The sequence below is a fragment of the Salvelinus namaycush genome, chromosome 6 (assembly GCF_016432855.1).
Source record: "Salvelinus namaycush isolate Seneca chromosome 6, SaNama_1.0, whole genome shotgun sequence".
In the NCBI taxonomy this organism is placed as follows: Eukaryota; Metazoa; Chordata; class Actinopteri; order Salmoniformes; family Salmonidae; genus Salvelinus; species Salvelinus namaycush.
Window position 1 is genome coordinate 42,001,776 of NC_052312.1, and position 26,182 is coordinate 42,027,957.

The window sequence follows — 26,182 nt, forward strand, 5'->3', positions numbered from 1 at the left end:
TCAACTGAAAACCTGAAGTCCCACCTGAGGGACCACTGCTCTACTTCACTAATCGCTTCTTGAACTCTTCTGGCTGTACAACAAAGGACTAATGACACTTCCCTGGCAGAGACAGAAGGGAGGAAAGTGGTCACAAGGCTGAGACTGGGACACACAAGGCTAAATAGTACATTGAAAGTGCTGGTGAAACATTCGACTTGGAGGTGTGATCAGTGTCAGGAGGAGACGGAGACAGTGGAACATGTTCTATTTCAGTGCTAGAAATATGTGAGAGAAAGGCAGCGAATGTTATTAGATTTGAGGAGTAATGGGGTTGAAGAGCCTGGATTAAGTGAACTGCTGGGGAAATCTTCAGGGGATGTAGTATTTAATGATGTATTTCCTTTCCATAGGAAAACGAGAGTATTGGGTAGGATTTAGAGACAGTCGCTGTCTCTGGTCCACACTCCAGTCCAGTTGGTGGCGGTAATGCAGTTTAAAGTTGGTTGCCAACCGCGATATAAATTCCACAGAAGAAGAAGAAGAACCACGCCTTCTGCACCATCCAGTATTTTTTTTTTTACTGTACTGGATGAATTGCACAGCGGCCGTTATTTATTCGTGCCGTGTTGAAAGACGTAGAAAATATTTTTATATTTAGCAGGAACGCCAAGCCGTAAACATGGGGGAAACCAGACTACCGCGTCATATGTTTTTATGGAGTATGGCAATTATTTACATGTTTGCTTTTGCATCCCTCTATGTTCAGATACCAGGTAAAACAACATTTATCTATTTAACATCTATTTATTAATTGTAATCGAAGGAACCTTATTATTGGTTGACTGTTGATGGTCATGGAAAGGTGTTTAGCTCTGCGTCGTTGAATCCCACTTTTTCCATATGTTTCGCTTGTGATGATGAACTGATTAATGTAGTTGCATCTGGTCGGTTAAGTACACTGGGGATGAAATGGACACTTTCTGACCTAGCCTGTGTTGTTGGGCTGATCGGGCGACCTAATGACAACTTCCACGCGCCAAGCTATTTCGCTAGGTTCATTGCCTTTGCTAGTGTTACAACTCATGCACCATCACTATAGCCTAGGCCTAGAAAAGGAGAATGTCTTTTGAGTGTATATTCAGTAGACTATTCAGTTTGAATAGATCGACATTGATGTGTTCGTATTTATTTATAAACATTAACTAGTTGTATAGGTGAATGACTTGTTATAGAATGGCACTATGCGTAGTAATGAGAGCCAAACATTAATGCAGGGTGGTCTTAGCCTCGTACGAACCATCCTGATCTCGCGAGCTCACAAGTTCGTATAAGGCTAGGGCAGGGTGGCTGTATAAAGGAGAGTGAGGCAGGTTGGCAGCTATAGAAGTGATGTGGCCTTACATGCTATGGCCACGTCCTGACAGCACTGGCCATTGTTGGACAGATGCCCGTTTTAGATATTTGCTTGGGACAAGTGGATGTTCTGTCTGTTTGAGGGTTAGGATTTTCCCCCAGAATGTGCACACTGAAGCTTCCTGCAAGCGCTGAGTGCGTTGGGAATAACCCGTCATAAATCCAGTATTCGAGCTTGGCTCAGACCCCTAACAGTATACAATAGATCTGACTTGTAGTATAATTTTCACCTTTTCCCAGTCTAAATACGAACTTGTAGTCATGTTGATTTGCCGTCACTGTCATTACACCACTTTACTTTATCACGCAGCCGTCTTATTATGCAAATTGTATGTGAAATGTACCAAGGTAAAATGAGTTTTATATTGAATCTTGGGTTGCTATTCGGTTTTGTCTCCTCAATAGCTATTGAACCAAACATTCTATTATTATGAAAATGATAGATTCTGAATCGGGGAGGATTGACAAAAATCCACTTCTTATTCTTAGACATTTTGATTGTCTTTATCGGGGGGTTTAAATCTTCAATAGCTTTTACGCAAAGCACGATATGATTATGAAAATGTTTTATTCATAATCAGGGGAGGATGGATTAAAAATATATATTTTTTCTATAGATTTTTTGTTGTTGCGTTTAGTGTTCAATATCTCTTTCTGTTAAATAACATGTTGTTGGGGTGGGAGGAGAAGGGTGATTAATTGACGGCCCCATTCACTCAGGCTGCTACACGGTCCACCTGGGTCCACCTGCTAATCAACTCAGCATTTAGAACGTGTGTGTGTGTGTGTGTGTGTGTGTGTGTGTGTGTGTGTGTGTGTGTGTGTGTGTGTCAATGATATTTACCCTTGGAATCCTTCACAGCTCGTCATCTATTCGGTGCGGTATTGTCGTCGGCTGTTCCTGTGTGGAACATTCCGTGGATTTCACCACTATTGTAAAGAAAGGTGCAAACACTACACCTTGTATTCCAAAACGTCTGAAACCAACATCCTAGACAGGATTTCTGACTAGACGCCGCCAAATTGTAATCATCATATACTCCCGCTGGTTTCAGGCGTTTTGGAATACAAGGTGTAGTGTTTGTACTTTTCTTTACACAAACAAACATGGATTTTTGTCCATCCTCCCCCGATTTTAAGCAATAAGGCCCGAGAAGGTGTGGTATATGGCCATATACCATGGCTAAGGGCTGTTCTTACGCACGGTGGAGTGCCTTGATACAGCCATTTGCTGTGGTATATTGACCATATACCACAAACCCCTGAGGTGCCTTATTGCTATTATAAACTGGTTACCAATGTAATTAGAATAGTAAAAAAAAAGTCATATACGGTCCGATATACCATGGCTTTTTAGCCAATCAGCATTCGGGGCTCAAACCGCCGAGTTTATAATATATAATTGATCATTTTCATAGTCTTTGAACGCTTTGTGTAAGAGCTATTGAAGATTTGAAATCTTATTATGAAAAATTCAAGTGTGGATTTTTCTCCATCCACCCCTGATTTAGATAATACTATCTTCATAGTCATGGCATGCTTGTTTCAATAGCTATTGAGGAGAGAATCAAATATCCAATACAAAACACATTTTACCAAGTGCAAAATATGTGTATGTCCATTACTTGCAATCCACTCCATAGTCAATTTACAGTCAGGCAGCAGGTGGCCTAACTGAAATAACACATCTCATTTGACAAGTGCTGGCAAGATGAGATGCATTGAACGTGAATGAGTCATCATTGCACAATTTAGTGTTTGTGTTTTACTTTATTTCTCTGCTTCTAATTCCAAATGTGAGCATACTTTCAGTTGGTCCACTCTGTGTGCCAGCTATGTTGTAGTGGCACTTCTGGTCTCTCAGCTTCACCTGTCGTCTCAAAAGTACACTAAATACACTAGATTCCAATGAACTGTAGTAAGACTAGCTGTATGCTTTCAGTTTTTGAATTAAAAAGTTTTTAAAAAGTGCTACATTCCAATCAGTTGATCACAATCTTGGCTCAACCCGTAAGCAATGTAAGCTGCTAAACTCCACCTTTCTTTCGCATGTTCCATTGGACTGAATAAGCAGACAGCACAGATAAAACAAGTGTCTTGTTTTCACATACATGACCTTTGACCTATTTAGCAGGGTACCATAAACCCACTTACTGTAAGTATATGAACATGACCTCTATTCACTAACCCCATTCTCAATAAACACAACCCCCCCCTCCCTCTCTGTTTTGTTTATCTATCCCTGCTCTTTGTCTCTGTGGCCAGGTCTCTATGGCAATGAGGGGGTCCTGCCTGTGCGCCTGGTGGAGCCCCGTGTGGACGGCTCCAGGCCAGTGTTGGAGCAGATACATGCCCACCCCTCCCTGCTGTGGCTGGGGCCCTGGCTGGGTCTGGACCTGGACGCCCAGCAGGCAATGGAGCTCCTCTGCCTGGCGGGGGCGCTCTTAGCCCTGGGAGCAGCCCTAGTGGAGCCCCTCCGAGACAGCCTGGTCTTCTTCTGCCTCTGGGCCCTCTACCTCTCCCTCTGTCAGGTCGGTGGGTGGGGGTGGCTGTCTGTCTGCCATTGGTTTGGTTAGATACTGTACAGTAAATTAATCAACATCATTTACTCTTGACAGGTGGGTCAAGACTTTCTGCGTTTTCAGTGGTAAGTGATCTGTTCTGAATTCTCATATGGGCTGAATTGATAGAGCGTAACATTGAAACGAAAAGTACTTTGTTTACTAAAGTGTTATTGCTGAACACAAAGTCTACTGGGTCTGTGTGACGTCATTTTGTTATCAGCCATGGGCTTTACTGCAAGAGCATCAGTGTCAGACAAGAAACTGCTATTGGAACCATTTGCCAGTCAAATTCACTGTCCACTCTTCATAATTCTGTGTTGATTACATATTACAGTGCACCGGTTGTCTATCTTGCGACTAGAACGGTTGTTGAAAGTGTTTGTGCATATGTATCAGTCTTAGACATCATGCATATTTTATAGAGGTAAGCAGACTTTGCATTGAAGGACATCTATCACACATGTAATATGGTTTTAGAGTTATGGACTTTTAGCTAAGCTTGGAGATGTGCTAGAATTGCAACACATTTACTGATATCTGGTTGTAGCAAAGCAAGATGACATAAGGCCAGGGCCGGGCTGCCCATCAGGCATGATTAGGCGGCTGCCTATGGCAGTAGATTGACAAGGGCTAAACTGACCAAGGCATACCTTAAACAACACATAAAACCTCACATAGTTCTGCCCAAAAACAATGACAATTTCTTTCAACCAGTGGCATATGGGATTTTTAGGTGAGCTCTGATGCCACCTTGTGATAAGCAGTGCCCACTTTGTCAAAGGCAGGGGTGAAAAATATTTAGCTGGTCCATTCCCAGCGTGCCTCTCCAGGGTGCTGTTGGAGAGATGCAAACACCAACTTTCTGTCTGAAAAATCATCTAACAAAAAAAAAAATCACGTAGCAGATCTAGCCTACAGTAGAAAGGGTATGCATGAAAATGTATTGAGGCAGACACTTTTTACATCATTCACGTTTCTCCAATCAAATAGCTTAACATAAATGGTGCACAATCAACAACAACAAAAAATGTGCTGACATGTTAGCGAACACCATATCCTATTTTTTTTTGATTTGTCACAGGAATCGGGACAAACAAAGACCTAAAAAGTACGATTTTTTCCCCAGCTCTGATAAAGGCGTATTTTAGACGTCTTTTCAACGTCATTTCGCTTACAGGGACTATTCTAGTTTTGCGGGGGTATAGGGTGGGCGGATTTTGTTTTTGTCTCGCCTAGGGCGTCAGAAAGGCCAGGACTGGGCCTGTGTAAGGCATTGGGTTCCACAGCAATTGCATGAAGTGGTAAATAGATAATAAATAGTTGCCTGGTTGTGTTTTTATAAGTAGTAGGGGTGGGTGTGTCTGAACTGTTTATAGTTAGCTGGCTATCCCCTAACGCACACCATTTGGTTTTGCATGAAGAGAATGCCAACTACAACCGGTTTTAAGATGACCAGCTACCAGTATGTTTTGCCATCTCAGTGCCTCTGGCTCTAACGGGCATTGCTTCTACTAGGCTAACTGATTTCCTGAAAGGCAGTGTCATTGGATTTGAAGCTCACTGAATATTTACTGTATTCCACTGTTTTGAGCAGGAATTTCATGTAGCCTTCTGGTGGAGGAATTTCAAGTGAAATGTCATCTATTGATTGTATTTATTGATTTAATACGTTTCAACTTTGTCATTTCTTTGAGACCTGAGATTTTGGGTTGTTGGAGGGAGTTCAGTGCCCTATACATTTTATAGGTATGATGTGAGGAGGAGTTGGGATTTTTTTTTCAAGGAGAGTGGTATTTGATTATTAATGTCTCATTTGATTCCCCGCCGTAGGGACAGTCTGCTGTTGGAGGCGGGCTTCCTGACTGTGCTAGTCGCGCCGCTCAACCTCCTGCGGTGGCGCTCGGCATTCCGTCAGCATGACGCTGTGACCTTCTGGCTGGTGCGCTGGCTCCTGTTCCGTCTCAGCTTTGGCTCCGGTGTCGCCAAGCTGGCCAGCCACTGCCCCAGCTGGTGGGGGCTCACTGGTGAGACAGGGGAACCTCTTATGACACAAAACTGTACTGTTCAATGTATACTGAACAAAAATATAAACCCAACAATTTCAATGATTTTTATGGAGTTAGTTTATATATGGAAATCAGTCTATTTAAATAAATTCATTAGACCCTAATCTATGGATTTCACATGACTCAGCAATGGGTCAGCCAGTCAGAATTCGTTTTCCCCCATAAAGGGCTTTATTACAGACAGAAATACTCCTCATTTTCATCAGCTGTCCGGGTGGCTGGTCTCACACGATCCCGCAGGTGAAGAAGCCGGATGTGGAGGTCCTGGGCTGGCGTGGTTACACGTGGTCTGCGGTTGTGAGGCCGACTGGAGTACTGACAAATTCTCTAAAATGACATTATGGCTTATTGTAGAGAAATTAACATTAAATTCTCTGGCAACGGCTCTGGTGGACATTTTTTGGGGGTGGTTGTTTCTTGTCACCAGCACAAGGTGCACCTGTGTAATCATACTGTTTAATCAGCTTCTTGATGTGCCACCTGTCAGGTGGATGGATTATCTTGGCAAAGGAGAAATGTTCACTAACAGGGAGGTAAACAAATTTGTGCACAAAATTTGGTAGAAAAGCATTTTGTGCGTATGGAAAATGTATGGGATCTTTTTATTTCAGCTCATGAAACATGGGACCCACTTTACATTGCGTTTATATTTTTGTTTAGTATTTCTTCGGGACTGCAACTAAATGGGAGTCTGTTGGGACGTTGGGCTGAAATTGGGACTCCTGGTCCCAATGTCAGGCCAGTGTCCCAACAGCTTCTGGACCGCAACTAATTGGGAGTCTATGTTCAATGGTACGAGTAATGTGAAGACTGGTTGAGTAATGATAACATTACTCATGCTTGTAGATTTATTAATAATGACAATGAGGAAGGAATGCATGTGCTTGGCTATGATTGTAAAGTGTGCATCATGTAAGGGGTATGTACCTCACCCAGCGGCAGTATTCTCATTAACTTCCATGATGATAATGATGATGCCTGGAGCCTCACTACACATCAGTCGCAGTTCAGGAAAAGTGTCCGAGATTAAAAACGTGATCTCAAAAAAGGTGTGAGGTTCAGTGTTATGGGTCAATCTTTACTCATCCATGTCTCATATCCTCCATCTCCTCTGTCACCCCATCAACCCCCTCCCTCTTCCCAGCGGTGAAACACATGTTTGAGGCCCAGGGCATCCCCCTGCCCTGGTCCTGGTTCATCCAGCAGCTGCCAGACTGGTACCTGAAGCTGGGGACTGTCGGTCTGTTGGTGACAGAGATCGCTGTACCCCCCCTCTACTTCGCCCCCATCCGCCACCTCAGACTGGCAGCCTTCTACATTCAGGTGTGTGTTGTTACACCAGCAGCTGCTAAACATGAGCATGTATAATGTCTAAGAAAGGATTGAACACACTGAAATATAGGCTTCCAGTTTGTTTTCAAAGTTTTCACCCCCCCCCTAAATCGCTATCAAGTGTTGAGGTCTGGCTGAGAGAGGAGAGTTTTAGAAAAACACCTACCTACAGTACAATTTATCTAGTCTGTTATCATCCAGGGAATCGCCAGACTCAGATACTGCTATAAGGCTCTAGACTGTGTGTGTGTGTGTGTGTGTGTGTGTGTGTGTGTGTGTGTGTGTGTGTGTGTGTGTGTGTGTGTGTGTGTGTGTGTGTGTGTGTGTGTGTGTGTGTGTGTGTGTGTGTGTGTGTCATTTGTGTGACATTTGTATGCTTGATGGTGAATGAATGACACCTAACTGTATCTGTCTAAGGGGATTTTGAATGTTGCAGGATTGCGACCCCACACATGTAATTTGCACGATGCCTTTTTCTAACTATACCTACCTACTTCTCTCTGTAACTGATAACCAGGCAGTGTACCAGGTGAAGTTAATGTTCGTGGGGAACTATGGCTTCCTCCCCTTCCTCTCCCTGGCTCTGACTTTCTCCCTGTTGGACGACGACCATATCAGCTACTGGCTGGGCCACGGCAAGAAGAAGAGCGCCAAGAGTATGACCTCACTTCTCTTCTTCTGCAACCTTCAACTCTCACAGCTCACATTTAACGCCAGAGTAGACGTTCAGGCCAGCTTTCTCCCTAATACAGCATTATCCACACCCAGTATGGTGTTTAAGCTGGTGGAAGGTACTATAAAACACAAAGGCTGTTACAGTAATGATCGGCTTCCATTCTTTTCCTGTTCTGCCTCGCCAGTTGGCCAACGTTGACATTACACAGTGAAGGGTGCGTTGCTGAAGTGCATGCCAGCCAAACACTGGTTCAGTTCCGATGGGTGTCCTTGAGTCTTGATGGCAGGGAGAGGGAAAAGGGGGGGGTTCATTGTTTTATTCTCGGGCAGAGTGGTCTGATCTGGCAGGATGTCAGGTGTTATCCTGTTTAAGTACTTCTGTGATGTATTTAGTTTATCTACAGTTAACATTCCTAATGTCCTAATGGGTAACCCCTTAACGTAACTTACAAAATACATTTTTAGTAGCTGGACAAAATCAAATGATGGGCTCTGTTTGTGATACTAAGAGTACCTAATCTAATTAAGTTATTTTTTTTGCAGCCTGGCACCAAACCATAATGTCATTGGTGTTGCTGGCTGTATTTGCTGCCATCATTTATGGAACTAAAGTGCTCTTCACACTGGAGATTGACTGGGAGGCCAAGTCTATTACCTCTAAAACCGGTAGGTTAACAGGGCATTCGGTATTCAGACCCCTTGACTTTTTCCACATTTTGTTACATTACAGCCTTATTCTAAAATTGATTGAGCAATTACATAAAAAAAAAAATCTACACACAATACCCCATAATGACAAAGCAAAAACAGGTTTTAAGATTTTTGGGGGAAAATGTATCAAATTTAAAAAAAATCACATTTACATAAGTAGGTTTTCATCAAGGATCTCTCATCACTTTGCTCTATTCAAATTTGCCTCTATCCTGACTAGTCTCCCAGTCCCTGCCGCTGAAAAACTTCCCACAGCATGATGCTACCACCATCATGATTCCCCGAAGTGATAGTGCCAGGTTTCCTCCAGATGTGACGCTTGGCATTCAGGCCAAAGAGTTCAATCTTGGTTTCATCAGACCAGAGAATCTTGTTTGTCATGGTCTGAGTACTTTAGGTGCCTTTTGGCATACTCCAAGCAGGCTGTCATGTGCCTTTTACTGAGAAGTGGTTTCCGTCTGGCACTCTACCATAAAGGCCTGATTGGAGTGCTGCAGAGATGGTTGTCCTTCTGGAAGGTTCTCCCATCTCCTCAGAGGAACTCTGGAGCTCTGTCAGAGTGACCATCTGGTTCTTGGTCTCATCCCTGACCAAGGCCTTTCTCCCCCGATTGCTCAGTTTGGCCGGGTGGCCAGCTCTAGGAAGAGGCTTGGTGGTTCCAAACTTCTTCCTTTTAAGAATGATGGAGGCCACCGTGTTCTTGGGGACCTTCAATGCTATAGCCATTTTTTGGAGCCCTTCCCAGATCTGTGCCTTGACACAATCTTGTCTCGGAGCTCAAACAAACAATTCCTTTGATCTCATGGCTTGGTTTTTGCTCTGACATGCACTGTCAACTGTGGGACCTTATATAGACAGGTGTGTGTGCCTTTCCAAATCATTTGAATTTACCACAGGTGGACTCCAATAAAGTTGTAGAAACATCTCAAGGATGATCAATGGAAACAGAATGCACCTGAGCTCAATTTCGAGTCTCATAGCAAAGGGTCTGAATATTTACCTAAATAAGGTATTTCTGTTTTTTACTTTTAATACTGCAAAAAATTCTAAAAACCTGTTTTCACTTTGTCATTATGGGGTATAGTTAATACATTTTAGAATAAGGCTGCAATGTAACAAAATAAGGAAAAAGTCTTGGGGTCTGAAGACATTCTGAAGGCACTGTAATACTGTATACCTAGTGACTCTGTAGTGTTGCTTTATTTTATTTCTTGTAGGTTGTCAATCATTGACAATACATTGTTATGTTAATGTTTAAGTGATTTTGTTTCATGTATTTGTCCTGTTTTGTAGCCTTCACCCAGCAGCAGTTTGGCAATTGGTTGAAGCTTGTGACAGGACCCACTATCTGGGTAGGAGTTCTCTCTCTCACCTGGGAGGTGGTGGCAGCCATGCTTGGGTGAGTAGGCCTATATCATACTTAAACAATATCTGTAATAAAGTTTGTGATTCAAAGATGGTAAATCTTAGGACCAGGAGTTTTTCAGTAGCGAAATACGGTTGAAAGTTTAAGTTTAGTGTGTGTCGGAAGTTTACATACACTTATGTTGGAGTCATTAAATCTCGTTTTCAATCACTCCACTAATTTCTTAGTGGAGTTTTGGCAAGTCGGTTAGGACATCTAGTTTGTGTATGACACAAGTAATTTTTCCAACAATTGTTAACAGACAGATTATTTCACTTATAATTCACTGTATCACAATTCCAGTGGGTCAGAAGTTTACATATACTAAGTTGACTGCGCCTTTTAAACAGCTTGGAAAATTCCAGAAAATGTCATGGCTTTAGAAGCTTCTGATAGGCTATATGACATAATTTGAGTCAATTGGAGGTGTATCTGTGGATGTATTTCAAGGCCTACCTTCAAACTCAGTGCCTCTGTGCTTGACATCATGGGAAAATCAAAACAAATCAGCCAAGACCTCAGAAGATAAAGTGTAGACCTCCACAAATCTGGTTCATCTTTGGGAGCAATTTCCAAACGCCTGAAGGAACCACGTTCATCTGTACAAACAATAGTACGCAAGTATAAACACCATGGGACCACGTAGCTGTCATACCACTCAGGAAGGAGACGCATTCTGTCTCCTAGAGATGAACGTACTTTGGTGCGAAAGGTGCAAATCAATCCCAGAACAACAGCAAAGGACCTTGTGAAGATGCTGGAGGAAACAGGTACAAAAGTATCTATTTCCACAGTTAAACGAGTCCTATATCGCCACTGCTCCAAAACCGCCATAAAAAAAGCCAGACTACGGTTTGCAACTGCACATGGGGACAAAGATTGTACTTTTTGGAGAAATGCCCTCCGGTCTGATGAAACAAAAATAGTACTGTTTGGCCATAATGACCATTGTTATGTTTGGAGGAAAAAGGGGGAGTCTTGAATGACACAAATATTAATTTTCACAAAGTCTGCTGCCTCAGTTTGTATCATGGCAATTTGCATATACTCCAGAATGTTATGAAGAGTGATCAGATGAATTTCAATTAATTGCAAAGTCCCTCTTTGCCATGCAAATGAACTGAATCGCCCCAAAAACATTTCCACTGCATTTCAGCCCTGCCACAAAAGGACCAGCTGACAGGTGTGAGTGTTAGAGAACACACTGTAAGGCTGATTGAGTTTGAATAACAGACTGGAAGCTTCAAAAGGAGGGTGGTGCTTGGAATCATTGTTCTTCCTCTGTCAACCATGGTTACCGAAAAAGGAAACGCGTGCCATCATCATTGCTTTGCACAAAAAGGGCTTCACAGGCAAGGATATTGCTGCCAGTAACATTGCACCTAAATCAACAATTTATTGGATCATAAAGAACTTCAAGGAGAGCGGTTCAATTGTTGTGAAGAAGGCTTCAGGGCGCCCAAGAAAGTCCAGCAAGCGCCAGGACCGTCTCCTAAAGTTGATTCAGCTGCGGGATCGGGGCACCACCAGTACAAAGCTTGCTCAGGAATGGCAGCAGGCAGGTGTGAGTGCATCTGCACGCACAGTGAGGTGAAGACTTTTGGAGGATGGCCTGGTGTCAAGAAGGGCAGCAAAGAAGCCACTTCTCTCCAGGAAAAACACCAGGGACAGACTGATATTCTGCAAAAAGTACAGGGATTGGACTACTGAGGATTGGGGTAAAGTCATTTTCTCTGATGAATTCCCTTTCCGATTGTTTGGGGCATCCGGAAGAAAGCTTGTCTGGAGGAAACAAGGTGAGCGCTACCATCAGTCCTGTGTCATGCCAACAGTAAAGCATCCTGAGACCATTCATGTGTGGGGTTGCTTCTCAGCCAAGGGAGTGGGCTCACTCACAATTTTGCCTAAGAACACAGCCATGAATAAAGAATGGTACCAACACATCCTCCGAGAGCAACTTCTCCCAACCATCCAGGAACAGTTTGGTGACAAACAATGCCTTTTCCAGCATGATGGAGCACCTTGCCATAAGGCAAAAGTGATAACTAAGTGGCTCGGGGAACAAAACATCGATATTTTGGGTCCATGGCCAGGAAACTCCCCAGACCTTAATCCCATTGGGAACTTGTGGTCAATCCTCAAGAGGCGGGTGGACAAACAAAACCCCACAAATTCTGACAAACTCCAAGCATTGATTATGCAAGAATGGGCTGCCATCAGTCAGGATGTGGCCCAGAAGTTAATTGACAACATGCCAGGGCGGATTGCAGAGGTCTTGAAAAAGAAGGGTCAACACTGCAAATATTGACACTTATAAAATGCTTGTAATTATACTTCAGTATTCCATAGTAACATCTGACAGAAATATCTAAAGACACTGAAGCAGCAAACTTTGTGGAAATTAATATTTGTGCCATTCTCAAAACTTTTGATCACGACTGTATGTAAACTTCCAACTACAACTGTAGATCTAGTTCATATCTAGTTCCACTGCATTTGCTGACCCCAGAACAGTGGTCTGCCCCGGTGCAGCATGAGTCATCCTTGTTTTGCGTTAATGTCCACTGATCTCAGATCTGTGTTTACTCTCCCCAGGTGTGTGTGTGTTAGAGGGTGCCTCTGGAAGCTCTGGGGTCTTGTCCAATGGGCTGTCATTGCCTCTGCTGCAGTCGCCGTATTTGCTATCAGTGTGGTGAGTCACACCTCTCAATCACACAGGGAGCCTTCTGATTGTTTGTTAACTTAAATATTTTTCTTTCATACTTGCATTCATCTATTGAGTAAAACCCATCTAATTACTTTGTCAGTGTTTTGTGTAATAGTGAATCATTTTAATGAAGACAGCATAAATCTACCTAATTGGTCTGTTGGCGTTACTATTGGTCTAGTAGTTAGCACTGTTTATAAGATTCTCTCTGATTGGTCATGGTGTTGTCCTCGTCCCCAGGTGCCCTACTCGTCCATGGAGCAGGTGTACAGCAGTAAGATCCTCCCAGAGGTTAGACAGGCCTACAGCCTAGTGGAGCGCTATAGACTGGTCAGTGCCTACAGCCTGGACAGCAGAATGACTGGGGTGGACGGGAGGTCAGAGGTCGTCCTAGAAGGCAGCATGGACAAGAATACCTGGACCGTAAGAGAGCGGGGGACCAAAATAATAGTTTTGGCTGAAAAGTTTTAGTTTTTTCTCAGCTTTCACAATATTAGACATGGAATGTCCTCAATCACATTATCTTCCTCAACTACTTGACTTTTATAAAGTAAAACAGTCTTATATAGTTCTGCAAAAGGTGTATCGTGTTTCAATGCACCTTTCCCCATTGGCCCTCCTAGGAGATAGAGTTCATGTACAAGCCGGGGAACGTGGGCGTGGCCCCTCCAGTGGTGGCCCCCCACCAGCCACGGTTAGACTGGCTGATGAGCCAGGCAGCCCAGGGACTGGCCGAACAGAGCCCCTGGTTCACAAGCCTAGTGCACTGCCTACTGCAGGGCGATAAGGATGGTATGTACTGTACTCTGGGATAATGACTTCTATTTTTCAATTAAAGTATAGAGCACAGACGTCTTTGTTTTAATGAGGAAAGCGCAGGTTGCATCTGGCAGGCTACTTGTATTTTGGCACTTGTTGGGTGTTTTTAGGCCTGTGGTCTTTTCTAGGATCAGGCCCCCTCCCTGTCTATTTAATCTTATTGATTATGATCTTAAAGGCAAAACTGATCATAGATCAGCACTCCTACTCTGAGACGATTTATGAATACGGGCCCAGAAATTCGGTGGTATGCGCCTGACATGTAAAACCGCTAGTCAGTGTGAGGTGGGCATGATTTACTCTCACACTGTAGATCATTAACCTTCCAACAAAGGAGAAATATCAGCAACACTCAGATGACCACTTACCTACATGCTGCACTACGTTGCTCACACATGACTCTGTATCTCTCCCTGTGTCCCAGTGGTGAGACTGATCCAGACAGACTCAGCCCAATACCCATTCAGCCAGGCCCCCCCGGTCTACCTCCGAGCCAGCCTCTACCGGTACTGGTTCACCCAGACCACACAGGACGGGTGAGCAGCCTACGACATCCACCACAGCAGTGGGTGTGCTGGGGAGAGAGTGCTAATGGTTAACCCATGAATTCCTTAGATTATTCATTCATAAAATCAGTTAAGATATACAAGTGAACTTAAATATTCACTATATTAAGTAATGTTATTCATAAAATGCCTACAAAATGTATAGTATGCTAATCGTCAGAATTCGATAAAGCCACTCGATTCAACCAGACACAAATAAAATGTTCCTATGGTAACGAGTGGTGTATTGGTTGTCTTCCCTGTCAGGTCTGGTCCTAATGAGTGGTGGAGGAGAGACTATTCAGAGGAGTTCTATCCTGCAGTGCAGCTGGGTGGCCCTACTCTGGAGGCCATGCTCAACCAGCACGGACTCAAGGTAGCTAAGCCTTTTCGCTCAACTGGGTTACGTTGTAACTTTGTATTGTGCTAATAATATCATTACTGTGGCTTATGATGATTGCCCTCAACTCCAGATGTGGTGGTGTATTGGCTATATTTTAAATTTTTTAATTTCACCTTTATTTAACCAGGTAGGCAAGTTGAGAACAAGTTCAAGTATATGGAATTCACGCTCCCCTTTGCTTTTTAGTGTGTGTGTGTGTGGTGCGTACTAGTGTGTGCTGTATGGCCAGGTGTACCAAATCTGATTTCTCAGACACGCATACCAACAACACTCACACTCTTACATGTCTTTGTTGTGTATGTACATGTGCTTACATATTAACTTGTGTGCAGGAGAAGTTCCCGATTCAGCCCAGTCCTGACTCTCCTCTGGCCCAGGCTCTGAAGCAGGTACGGGGCCACGTTCAGACTCTACCCGGCCACCTGTTGCTCTGGTCCCTCCTGGCCACTGTCGCCACCATCTGGCTCTTCAAAACCCTGCTCTCTGGGGTTCTGAGGGGCCGAAAGGCTAAACCCACTCTAGCCGAACCCAAGGCCAAGAAGGCTAAGGACCAGCCAGCAGCGAAAAATGCCTCGGCCTCCAGTCTCAAAGCAGAGAGGGAGAACTCTGAGGAGAGTAGACGGGATGCTGACAAGAGCACTAAGAAGAGGAAGTGATATGGGACTGCTGCCATGGGACTTCCTGTTATGTTCTTGTTGTTGCCCCTTGTCTCGGGATGGAGGGTGGAGAGAAGGGGTGTTACCTACATGTAAATCTCAGGTGTTTCAGACCAGCTCTTTCTACAGTAACTACCAATCCAACCAGCTCTGTGACTCGGAGACCACCACTGTGGCCTTGTATTCAGTCAGTTCTCTCTCTCACACACACACACACCCATATATTGTACATACACAAGCAAAAATGTCTATTTTCTCTGTGCCTCCTTCCGTCACCATATTCTCAGGTCCGCCTATGGATGAGTCTTCAGACATGCCTACGGGCGAGTCCCTGACATCACAGTACAGTGGTGCTTTGTTATGAGCTGTTTTTGGGCTTTGCCATCTGTTCTTCAGGGAACACTTTATCTGAATTCTGGGAATGCATTCATACATTTTAATGGTTGTTGTCCCAACATTTTTAATCTTGTGCTATATCTTTAATATGATATTCAGGCTGCGTGCAGTTATTGTACCTCAGTGAACCTTTTCATGCACCGCATCAGACAGACTTTTTTTAATGTCAAGTTGTCAACAGTGGTTCCATGTAATGATATCTAAACCTGGGCCCTCTATCCCGACCACGAGAAACTGTATAGCGACATCGTCAAGAATACTGTATTCTGAAAGCTTTGTCCTGCTAAACCTTTTTTGCCTTTTGCAATCTGTGGATTGCTGTTCAAACTTCAAAACCCTTCGTCGCAGTCTTCTTAACAGCTGAAATGCATAACTGCTCCGAAGAAATCTTTATATTCCACATCTGTGTACATTTCTTGAGACGTGTAGTATTACTTAAGCTTAGTGTATTAGGTTAAAGCACTGCTGCAAAATGACTGGGCTCTAAGGAGAAATTCCAACCCCTAGAGCCCAGTCTACCAGTCTATCGCTGAGGCGGTACAGATTGTGCGATTAAAATGTAAAGGTACTTTTTACTGGTCAGTGTTTAAAAGAAATCTTGGCTGTATATTGAAACTGAACACTTAGATTTGACAAACTACAGATGGAAAAAGACTGAAACGTTCAGTGCTCGTCAGAAACTACACTTTCTATCTTGTCAAATCTAGTTGAAAAGGTGTGCTTGTCAATACCAGGTAAACTAACAGGTCTGCATGTTATGTTAAAGGTCAACAACAAAAAGGGACGGAGTCTGTGGCTTTGAGCTTCAATCCCCGTTTTTACATTTGTGGGTTCAATTATTTTAGTGATTCGACCTGGGCTGATTTTCTATAGGAACAGACACCTTTTTCAGAGATCAATGACCAATATGTGGTGCTCTTTGTTTATGCATTTATTCATGACAAATGTACAGAGACGTGTTCAGTGTGAAAGAGCCAGTGGCTCTCTGGTAAGGATCTCACCAATATAAGTATGGGGTTGTGTTGACACTCAGTAATGGTTGGAAGGCTGGTAGATGTCATGGGGGTGAATCCCTGGGGTCTCCTCCTATGAAGCAACTCCTGGGGGAAAGGTGGGAACTTCGTTTTTAAATATATTCTCATTTAAAAAATGAAGTGCCCACTTACAGGTGTATCTCCATAAGCACTGCTTTTTGCTGTCTGTATCACAGAGGGAACCTTAAGAATTTGTTCCCTCTGCTTATGTTATCACACCCTTCTGCCAATGCCACCTTTTTATGTGGCAGCCACTCCAAGTGGCCTTGACTCACTGACCTGCAGAGTGCCCCAGAGTTCAAACCTGTAAACCCATGCTTATGGGGCGAGATCCTAACGCCAGAGTCCTTCATGCTTATGCTTTGCTTCATAATTGGACATTGAGAGTTCGGTTGATATGTATATTTGGCTGTGGTTAAACGTTTTCTTGAGTGTTGGTTGGATGAATGGAAAGATTTGCTCAAGCATTGCTTCAAATGTTTTATCAACAAAGACGGGTGCATCTGGTTATCTCCGTTTCATACTATTAAAGATTTGAAATTGTGGGTAAACCCTTTTTGACAGAGACTTAAAATACTTATTTTGTATATGAATTAACCCCCCAAAAATCAGTTTAATATTTCTTTCACGATTGTGCCACAGGAAGACTGCTAACATTACTAGACAAGGCACTGAGAATGAGTCCATAGTGAGGTTGTTTTGTGGGAGACTGAGCCCTGTTTGTCCTTAGGGCAGTGTCCAACTCTCTCTGAGGAGGATAGTCTTCGGGCTCGAGTCAAGCTGTGTCGTGGAAGTTTAGCGCTATTTAAATTTAACGGCAATGTTCCCGCATTCACGGTAAATGCATTCACGGTAAATGTCCGTGCAATCGGAAATGACATTTCTATAGTGCTGAACTACAGATTGAATGGTGCTCTTAGTCCCACAGTGCTGCCCTCCACTGGTCAACACGTGTACAACATGTAGTAGCACTCCTCACAGCTTTATCAGAGGGAGAGTGAGGACTGTGACGTGTGTCTCTCAGCAGTCCTGGAGCAGGTCATACGGGCCACCCTCTACCACATGGTGTTTGTCCTCCTCCTGTTAAAACACATTCATATGTCATCTGGAGTTATGGTGTCACCCCCTAGAGCAAAGGTGCTACTTCACCACATATAGTTCAATAGAATTCATATTCATGCACATATATTTTCTCTACAGTGGTTGGTATACAAATAAAATAGGGTGGGGTCACTTACAGGAAGCTCAGATGGAACGGGTTCACTTGTGGCAGGGGCAGAGTCATAAGTGGGGTTAACAATGCTGGGGTTGCAGATGGCAGGGTTGCAGTCTGGAGGTGTCTCGTCCTCTTCCTGCAAAAGAGGGCAAAGGTCAATTATCAAGTTCGAGGTTCCCCATGTTTTATTGTACGTTAGCTTCTGAACCGGCAGCATATAAGTAAACAGCTGATTGCCTGCAATGAGACAAAAAGTAATTGTTGCACAACATTCAGACATCATTCAACCAACATACTCACCTTAAAGTAGTGGAACTGGAATGGTTTGGTCTTGTGGGTGTAGAAGTGGTAGCCTACGAACCCAGCCCCAGCCATCAGCATGATCAACAGCACAACTCCAATCCCCATCCCTGCCTTGTGACCCGCATGGAGCTGGGGGACCAGTCACAGATAGGGTCAGAGGTCAGACACAGGAGTCCACCAATACCTGACCTTACCAACTGATGTAGGATCAGTTCTCACAATTTGAATCAGTCCTAATCTTAACCATAAACTATAAATCTGATCAAGGACCAGTAGTTTAGCAACATCTCGCCAGAGCTCAAGGAGAGAAACTAAACAGAAAATTATGTAATAATCTCACCACTATCCAAGGGGGAGGGGCTTTGAGGGGTCCCTGCAGCACATGGATGATCCCATTGGATGCCAGGATGTCGGAGTCGACGATGAAGCGGTCGTTGATATAACGTGAGGAACTCTACAGAGAGAGAGAGATCAGGATGGGACCAGTTTGAGCTCACAGACTACAATCATGAAGTCAAACTTTATTTTCAGTGGTTAGTTGTTCTATAATATGCGGTCTATGAGGCTGGTTCAGTAGCTAATTTTCACATTTTCTCAAACATATTTGTTCAATCTAGGAGACCTGGTTAACCAGGGCAATATATAATACATTCCTATAACGGGGACTGAAAAACAACAGAGAACCTGAGTGTGGTACAGTGAGTGAATGCCCAAAGTACAGTAAGTATAGGGTTGATGTGTACAGTACTGTAGCTCCATGTCTCACCAGGACTTTGGGGTTGAGGAAGTCAACGATACCCAGGACAATGAGGCTTTGGCCCAGCCGGGTGCGGATACGGCTGCCGTTGGTCAGGTCTTTCAGGGCCAAGGCCCGGCCCTCCGAGAGATGGTACTCCATGTCCCTGTGGGTCAGTGTCTGGGCAATACAACACAGGAGAGTGAGTGTACACATTTATACATATACATGTTCATATAAGTCTGAGTAAGGGCTCTATTCAATCTGGATCGATGAAGCGGTACAGATTGTGCGACAGACATTTAAAGGTCATTTCCGATTGGGCCGACATATGCAGCGTTTACCAATAATGCAGTCTCCGCTAATGTGGGAAACCATGTGTTTGATGTATTTGACAGCATTCCACTTATTCACCTCCAGCCATTACCCCGAGCCGGTCCTCCCCAATGAAGGTGCCACCAACCTCCTGTGGTTATATTTTTAACAAAAAAACTAAATATGCTTCTTTGCAAAAATCTGGGTAAAAGATTGAAAGGAATGTGAGTCTTATTCAGTACATTTAGTAATTGCTTGCTTTTCTAAAGTCTACCAACTAAGATAATTAGACAAGCTAGCTACTCGGATTTGCTGGATATTGGCGGGAACTGGAACACGCTGTCGTACACGTCGATCCAGAGCATCCCAAACATGCTCAATGGGTGACATGTCTGGTGAGTATGCAGGCCATGGAAGAACTGGGACATTTTCAGCTTCCAGGAATTGTGTATAGATCCTTGCGACATGGGGCCGTGCATTATCATGCTGAAACATGAGGTGATGGCAGCGGATGAATGGCACGACAATGGGCCTAAGGATCTCGTCACGGTATGTCTGTGCATTTAAATTGCCATCGATAAAATGCAATTGTGTTCATTGTCTGTAGCTTATGCCTGCCCATACCATAACCCCACCGCCACGGCACTCTGTTCACAACGTTGACATTAGCAAACCACTCGCCACAGGACGCCTTGTCTGCCATCTGCCTGGTTCAATTGAAAACGGGATTCATCCCTGAAGATCACACTTCTCCAACGTGCCAGTGGCCACCGAAAGGTGAGCATTTGCCCACTGAAGTCGGTTACGACGCCGAACTGCAGTCAGGTCAAGACCCTGGTGAGGACTACGAGCACTCAGATGAGCTTCCCCAAGACGGTTTCTGACAGGTTATGCAGAAATTCTTCGGTGTGCAAACCCCCAGTTTCATCAGCTGTCCAGGTGACTGGTGTCAGACGATCCCGCAGGTGAAGAAGCCGGATGTGGAGGTCCTGGGCTGGCGTGGTTACGTGTTCTGCGGTTGTGAGGCCGGTTGGACATCCTGCCAAATTCTCAAAATAAATGTATTATTTTATTATTATTATTTTGTATATTTAAATAGGACAAATCTGACAAATCGGGCGTGATGCCTCTGGTGGTAATGTACAGGGCTGTGTGTGAGTAGCTGTGTGAGACTGTGCATACATATGTCCGGGTGTGCATCAGAATGCATGTCAGTGTGTCTGACAGGGTGTTCTTGTACCTGGTTCTGGTACAGTCCGGTATTATCAGGTACAAACAGAGTGGACTGGATGGTCAGGTTACTGAGGCGCTTCATAAACTGTTTTCCTGACACGGACATCTGGGAGTAGTTCAGGATTTGCTGCAGGTAAAAACGACACCGGATCAGTAACAAACCACTGTGAGTGAACATACAATAAATCAAAACCTGAATAGAATGATACCATTTAGATACTCACAGAGAGGAAGTTGGAGAAGGTGGGCTTCTCAGTGAGGACCTGCAGGAGGTTTCCAATGCAGGAGTATCCATCTCCTATATATCCTGCTTTACATTCACATTTCACCTCTGGAGGGACACACACACACCTTATGAAACACCTTAGAAAACACATTTTTCACACATAAAGAGGGCTGTCTCGCTCTCCCTCTTTCCCTCCCCTCTCAATTATTCCCTCCTCTCCTTTTCCCCTCTTACCCTTGACCCTGTAGCAGAAGGTGTCCCAGGTCTCGCTGAGGTTGTTGCGTAAGCCGTAGTCTACGATGCCCACGTGACCAAAGCCACACTTGGGGTTGGAGTAGGTGGTGGGGTAGGCCACTCTGGCCTGGTCCAGCCAGCTAGCCGCACACAGGTTGAGCCCAGCCTGGAGACAGAGGGGTAGCATAGTAGGTGTTTGTCAGTCTGTGTGTGTGAATATGTATGTGTGGGTAAATGTGTTTGTGTATCTTTTCTGGTGTGTGTTAATGTGTGTGTGCTCACCTGCTGTGCGTAGGAGAGCTGTGTGTACGTGGCGATGGTTCCCCCCTCTCCTGTGCAGGCCTCCTGGGCCGATGTATAGTTCAGCTTGTACTGTCCCTTGTTGGACCGGAAGTGGAACACACCGACTGTGCTGTCTGGTGGGAGGGGGGCAACAAAGATAGAAGATGTAAACATCACAGCATATCACACACCACATGTGTGCGTTTGGGTCTTGGAAAAGAGCTATACTGTATATATATCCTATGTATTCTTATACAGACTTTAAATGAAACTCCTATACAAGGAGTGTACAGTATGTGTGTGCGTGCATGGCGTACCCTCGTAGTGAAGGTCGGTACACTGGGCGTCAGAGTGGCACTGCCCGTTCTCCTGGAGACAACGGTTCACAAGAAGCTCCTTCACCTCACACGTCACACCGTCCCCGATGTAGTTATCCTTACACACACACTTCTTCTTTCCCTGTAGACACACACACACACACACACACACACACACACACACACACACACACACACACACACACACACACACACACACACACACACACACACACACACACACACACACACACACACACAAAAAGATGAATTCATATTTATAGCTGACATGCTGGGACTATTGGCGGTACGCTAATAAGTTACCATAGCAACCCTTGTAGTACCCATGGCACCCCGTGGCTGACCCCTTACCGGCCCAGTCATGGTGCAGGTGGCGTGCTCGTGGCAACCCCCGTTGTCATCGACGGAGCAAGGGTCTATGGGCCGACAGATGAAGCCGTCTCCAGAGTGTCCCTGAGGGCAGGCGCAGCTCACCGTCTCCCCCTTCTGACTGCACTTAGCTCCCTGGGCACAGCCACCGTTCCAGAACTTACACAGGTCAGCCACTAGAGGGCGTGGAGAGGAGGAGGAAGGAGCAGCAAAAGAAGAAATTCATGACACAGAAGAGAAGCAGTGATCAACAGTGATGTACAGAATTTGTTTCATGTGCGTATACACAGTATGTGTCTGCATGTGGGATGTGTGTGTGGAAATGTGTGTGTGTTGTAGTACTCCAGTGTTGTCTCTGCAGGCCATTACCTATGCAGCTGATGCCGTCTCCCTCGTAGAAAAGTTTACATACACAGGTGTTGTTCTCTTTACATATGCCGTTCTGAGAGCAGGTTGGGGAGCAGACTGGACCCTCCGCTATAGGGAGAGGGGGTGAAGGGTGACAGGAACAGTTAACATCAATGTTTAAATGATAAATATCAGTGTTTTAAATGTAGCAGAAACTGCCATTTCAAGATGATGGCTCTTGGTCTTCCTTTGTGTGGTGGACATTTTGTAACTTGTGGTTCTTTACCTAGTTGTGTCTCACAGCGCTGCCCGGTCCAGCCCTGTTCACAGAAACAGGAGCCTGTCCCTTTAAGGCCTTCTTCACATGACCCATGCCCTGTGCAGTTACATGCTGAGGAAAAAATGACATCATATCACAAATCAGGTTCAAGATTCAGTACGGAGAATGATTCAAGATTATACTAAATTAAGCCACACAAGTTCACAATGAAATTCTTCACACGAGGTAGCACAACTAAATCTTGAGATGAAGGTATCCACACTAGAGCACTACACACCTGTGCAGTCTGGTCCATAGTGGCCTTTTTTACACAACTCACAGGCGTCGCCATGGAAACCAGTGTCACATGTGCAGTTACCGTTGCCTAGGTGACCGTCATCACACTTTCCATGGTTCAAACAGGGAGATGAATTCCCGCCAGGACAAACTTGAGGTAAACACGAACAGGAAGTCAAAGTCATGATGGGAAACAACTCAGATCTGTAGTCTTTCACGCCAAACACCTGCTTTAACGAATGCCAATCACATTTCTGAGACTGCATGAGACTTTTGGAGCTAGTCTTTGAGAATTACATTCTTTATGGGGTTTTCACCACAAACTGTATTTGTTGTCCTATTCATTAGGTTGCATTCCAAAAAGTACCCTGTTCCCTAGTACATGTTGACAAGTAGTGCACTATAAAGGGAATAAGATGCCATTTGAGATGCTGTCTTGGTATGATCAGGGAGATCTGAGGCAAATTTTGGGAGCTCTTACCCAGACAGTCACGTCCATAGAAGCCAGCACAGCACTTGGGTTGCCAGAGGACAAAAGTACATATGGCCTGGCAGCCTTTATTCATATTCACTATCATGTGCAGGTCACATTTCTTCACCTCCTGCAGAATACATATGTAGGGGCAGTTTTTAGTATGGGGAGAGATGCAAGTGTTATATTCACATAACGGTTACGACGGGTGGATGGGTGAACAGATACCTTGAGTTTGGACCCAGGGGGGCAGTGTGTTGATGATGTGCAGAATGAACAGGGTAGCTATCACACAGGAGAAACACAGAAAAAACATTCTAAGACAATAATAATTCTAATCACCTTATTCCATGGTAGCAATAAAAAAGACTATCTACTGCATGATATGGTCACACTCACCGGGAAATCTACAGTTTCCTTTTTGTCACAGCGACCCCCGAGGCTCGGCGGGTTCAGCAGACAGTCGATCCCATAGGCTATCCCACCGTTGAAGGGGATGTGCCTCTGGATGATTCGGCAGTTCCCGTCGTTGAGGAAGATTTCACCCTGTGCAGAAAAGTACATCTCTCAGAAAACGTTGGGGTCTGGGTCAATCCAAATACCACAAGATGGCCTTACTTTTTTTGCCTCTAAATTATATTCCGCTTGTTAGTGTTGTACAAACACAACACTACTTTGTTTTACTCACTATGTTGTCCAGCCCTCCACAGTTGGCTTTGAGTTCGGATCCCTGGAGCGTCCGTATAGGATCGATGTGGACCAGCTCTGCTGCATACACCTTGGTGTCTCGGAGGATGTGGTATTTGAGGTACTCCAGCAGGTGTCCTCTGTTCTGTGAGTTGTAAAGGAAGTCTTTCTGCTCCTGGGGCAGTGCGGCCATGGCGCGGTCCGACGGCAGGAACAATGTCACGGGCTGGTGGAGGGGGTCATTCACCATTGCCATCACATCTGTGTCCTGCAGGGAGAAACAGAGAAGAACACCTTCTTTAACACTTTTCAGGCGAGAAGTTTAAGATTGTTATTCTCAGAATCCATAAAGGAAATAGGAACTTCACAGGGACAAATACTAACCAACAGCAGTTTGTAGAAGGTCTTGTAACCATTACCATCAGCCACATCAGTGAGGTTCAACTGTGAAGGGAGAGATGGAGAGGGAAAGAGAGAGGGACAGGGAGATGGTGATGAGTTATCCCATGATGGAGTGTTTGACAGATTTAAACAGGTATATTGATTACAAATAGTCTTTATCTTTGTACATACTGGCCCCTCTATCACATCAGCCTTCTTCAGCCTCTCTGGTATCATGAAGGTGTCAATCTCATGGATGATCCCATTGATGCTCGGGTCATCACTGCGCACCACTTTCACCATGTTGTTGATGAGGATGGTACCCTGGAAACAAGGACAGGAGACCTCAGCTCTCTCACCACAACCATTGAATCCCTTCCTCAAATGTAGCAGAGGAACCAGATGCAACATATATCCATACTATACTTCTACACTTCTCAAGGTATACAGTGCATTCGGAAGTATTCAGACCCCTTGACTTTTTCCATATTTTGTTACGTTACAGCCTTATAAAAAAAAAAAAAAGAATCCTCATCAATCTACACACAATATCCCATAATGTCAAAGTGAAAACAGGTTTTTAGACATTTTTACAAATGTATAAAAAAAAAAAAAACTGTTTAGATCCTTTGCTATGAGACTCGAAATTGAACTCAGGTGCATCCTGTTTCCATTGATCATCCTTGAGATGTTTCTACAACTTGATTGGAGTCCACCTGTGGTAAATTCTATTGATTGGACATGATTTGGAAAGGCACACAGCTGTCTAAGGTCACACATGCCAATGACTGCCAATGACTGGAACGAACTACAAAAATCTCTGAAACTGGAAACAGTTATCTCCCGCACTAGCTTTAAGCACCAGCTGTCAGTGCAGCTCACAGATTACTGCACCTGTACATAGCCCATCTATAATTTAGCCCAAACAACTACCTCTTCCCCTACTGTATTTATTTATTTATTTTGCTCCTTTGCACCCCATTATTTCTATCTCTACTTTGCACATTCTTCCACTGCAAATCTACCATTCGAGTGTTTTACTTGCTGTATTGTATTTACTTCGCCACCATGGCCTCTTTTTTTTGCCTTTTTTTTTTTTTACCTCCCTTATCTCACCTCATTTGCTCACATTGTATATAGACTTATTTTTCTACTGTATTATTGACTGTATGTTTGTTTTACTCCATGTGTAACTCTGTGGTGTTGTATGTGTCGAACTGCTTTGCTTTATCTTGGCCAGGTCGCAATTGTAAATGAGAACTTGTTCTCAACTAGCCTACCTGGTTAAATAAAGGTGAAATAAAAAAAATAAAAAAACAGTTGACAGGGCATAACAGAGCAAAAACCAAGACATGAGGTCGAAGGAATTGTCTGTAGAGCTCCGAGACAGGATTGTGTCGAGGCACAGATCTGGGGATAGCATTGAAGGTCCCCAAGAACACAGTGGCCTCCGTCATTCTTAAATGGAAGAGGTTTGGAACCACTAAGACTCATCCTAGAGCTGGCTGCCCGACCAAACTGAGCAATCGGGGGAGAAGGGCCTTAGTCAGGGAGGTGACCAAGAACCAGATGGTCACTCTGACAGAGCTCCAGAGTTCCTCTGTGGAGATGGAAGAACCTTCCAGAAGGACAACCATCTCTGCAGCACTCCACCAGTCAGGCCTTCATGGTAGAGTGGCCAGACGGAAGCCACTCATCAGTTAAAGGCACATGACAGCCCGCTTGGAGTTTGCCAAAAGGCATCTACAGACTCTCAGACTATGAGAAACAAGATTCTC

At 44.4% G+C, this 26,182-nt stretch overlaps 2 protein-coding genes across 2 annotated transcripts in view; one reads left to right on the plus strand and one right to left on the minus strand.

Moving 5' to 3' along the window:
* The first annotated feature begins 542 nt into the window (after nucleotides 1-542).
* On the plus strand, nucleotides 543-17,264 carry LOC120050040 (lipase maturation factor 2-like). Its single transcript, XM_038996650.1, has 14 exons — nucleotides 543-755; nucleotides 3,661-3,926; nucleotides 4,014-4,042; nucleotides 5,790-5,983; nucleotides 7,170-7,348; nucleotides 7,875-8,013; nucleotides 8,576-8,698; nucleotides 10,037-10,142; nucleotides 12,744-12,840; nucleotides 13,096-13,278; nucleotides 13,479-13,647; nucleotides 14,099-14,210; nucleotides 14,487-14,595; nucleotides 14,955-17,264. The coding sequence occupies exons 1-14, from the start codon at nucleotides 662-664 to the stop codon at nucleotides 15,276-15,278; spliced, it is 2,124 nt and encodes a 707-aa protein (XP_038852578.1). The 5' UTR covers nucleotides 543-661; the 3' UTR covers nucleotides 15,279-17,264.
* Nucleotides 17,265-17,672: 408 nt separating this feature from the next.
* stab2 (stabilin 2) overlaps nucleotides 17,673-26,182 on the minus strand; it is a 40,895-nt gene continuing 32,385 nt past the window's right edge. The window contains exons 48-67 of the mRNA XM_038996651.1: nucleotides 24,597-24,728; nucleotides 24,408-24,467; nucleotides 24,025-24,291; nucleotides 23,736-23,882; nucleotides 23,565-23,621; nucleotides 23,346-23,466; nucleotides 22,866-23,015; nucleotides 22,595-22,699; nucleotides 22,330-22,437; nucleotides 21,943-22,136; nucleotides 21,571-21,712; nucleotides 21,254-21,387; nucleotides 20,972-21,137; nucleotides 20,736-20,842; nucleotides 20,519-20,638; nucleotides 18,994-19,143; nucleotides 18,568-18,681; nucleotides 18,225-18,356; nucleotides 17,947-18,060; nucleotides 17,673-17,788 (exon numbers count right to left, since the gene is read on the minus strand). Coding sequence (XP_038852579.1) covers nucleotides 17,729-17,788; nucleotides 17,947-18,060; nucleotides 18,225-18,356; nucleotides 18,568-18,681; nucleotides 18,994-19,143; nucleotides 20,519-20,638; nucleotides 20,736-20,842; nucleotides 20,972-21,137; nucleotides 21,254-21,387; nucleotides 21,571-21,712; nucleotides 21,943-22,136; nucleotides 22,330-22,437; nucleotides 22,595-22,699; nucleotides 22,866-23,015; nucleotides 23,346-23,466; nucleotides 23,565-23,621; nucleotides 23,736-23,882; nucleotides 24,025-24,291; nucleotides 24,408-24,467; nucleotides 24,597-24,728 — 2,580 coding nt within the window. The 3' untranslated portion in view covers nucleotides 17,673-17,728. The remainder of the gene's footprint in view (nucleotides 17,789-17,946; nucleotides 18,061-18,224; nucleotides 18,357-18,567; nucleotides 18,682-18,993; nucleotides 19,144-20,518; nucleotides 20,639-20,735; nucleotides 20,843-20,971; nucleotides 21,138-21,253; nucleotides 21,388-21,570; nucleotides 21,713-21,942; nucleotides 22,137-22,329; nucleotides 22,438-22,594; nucleotides 22,700-22,865; nucleotides 23,016-23,345; nucleotides 23,467-23,564; nucleotides 23,622-23,735; nucleotides 23,883-24,024; nucleotides 24,292-24,407; nucleotides 24,468-24,596; nucleotides 24,729-26,182) is intronic.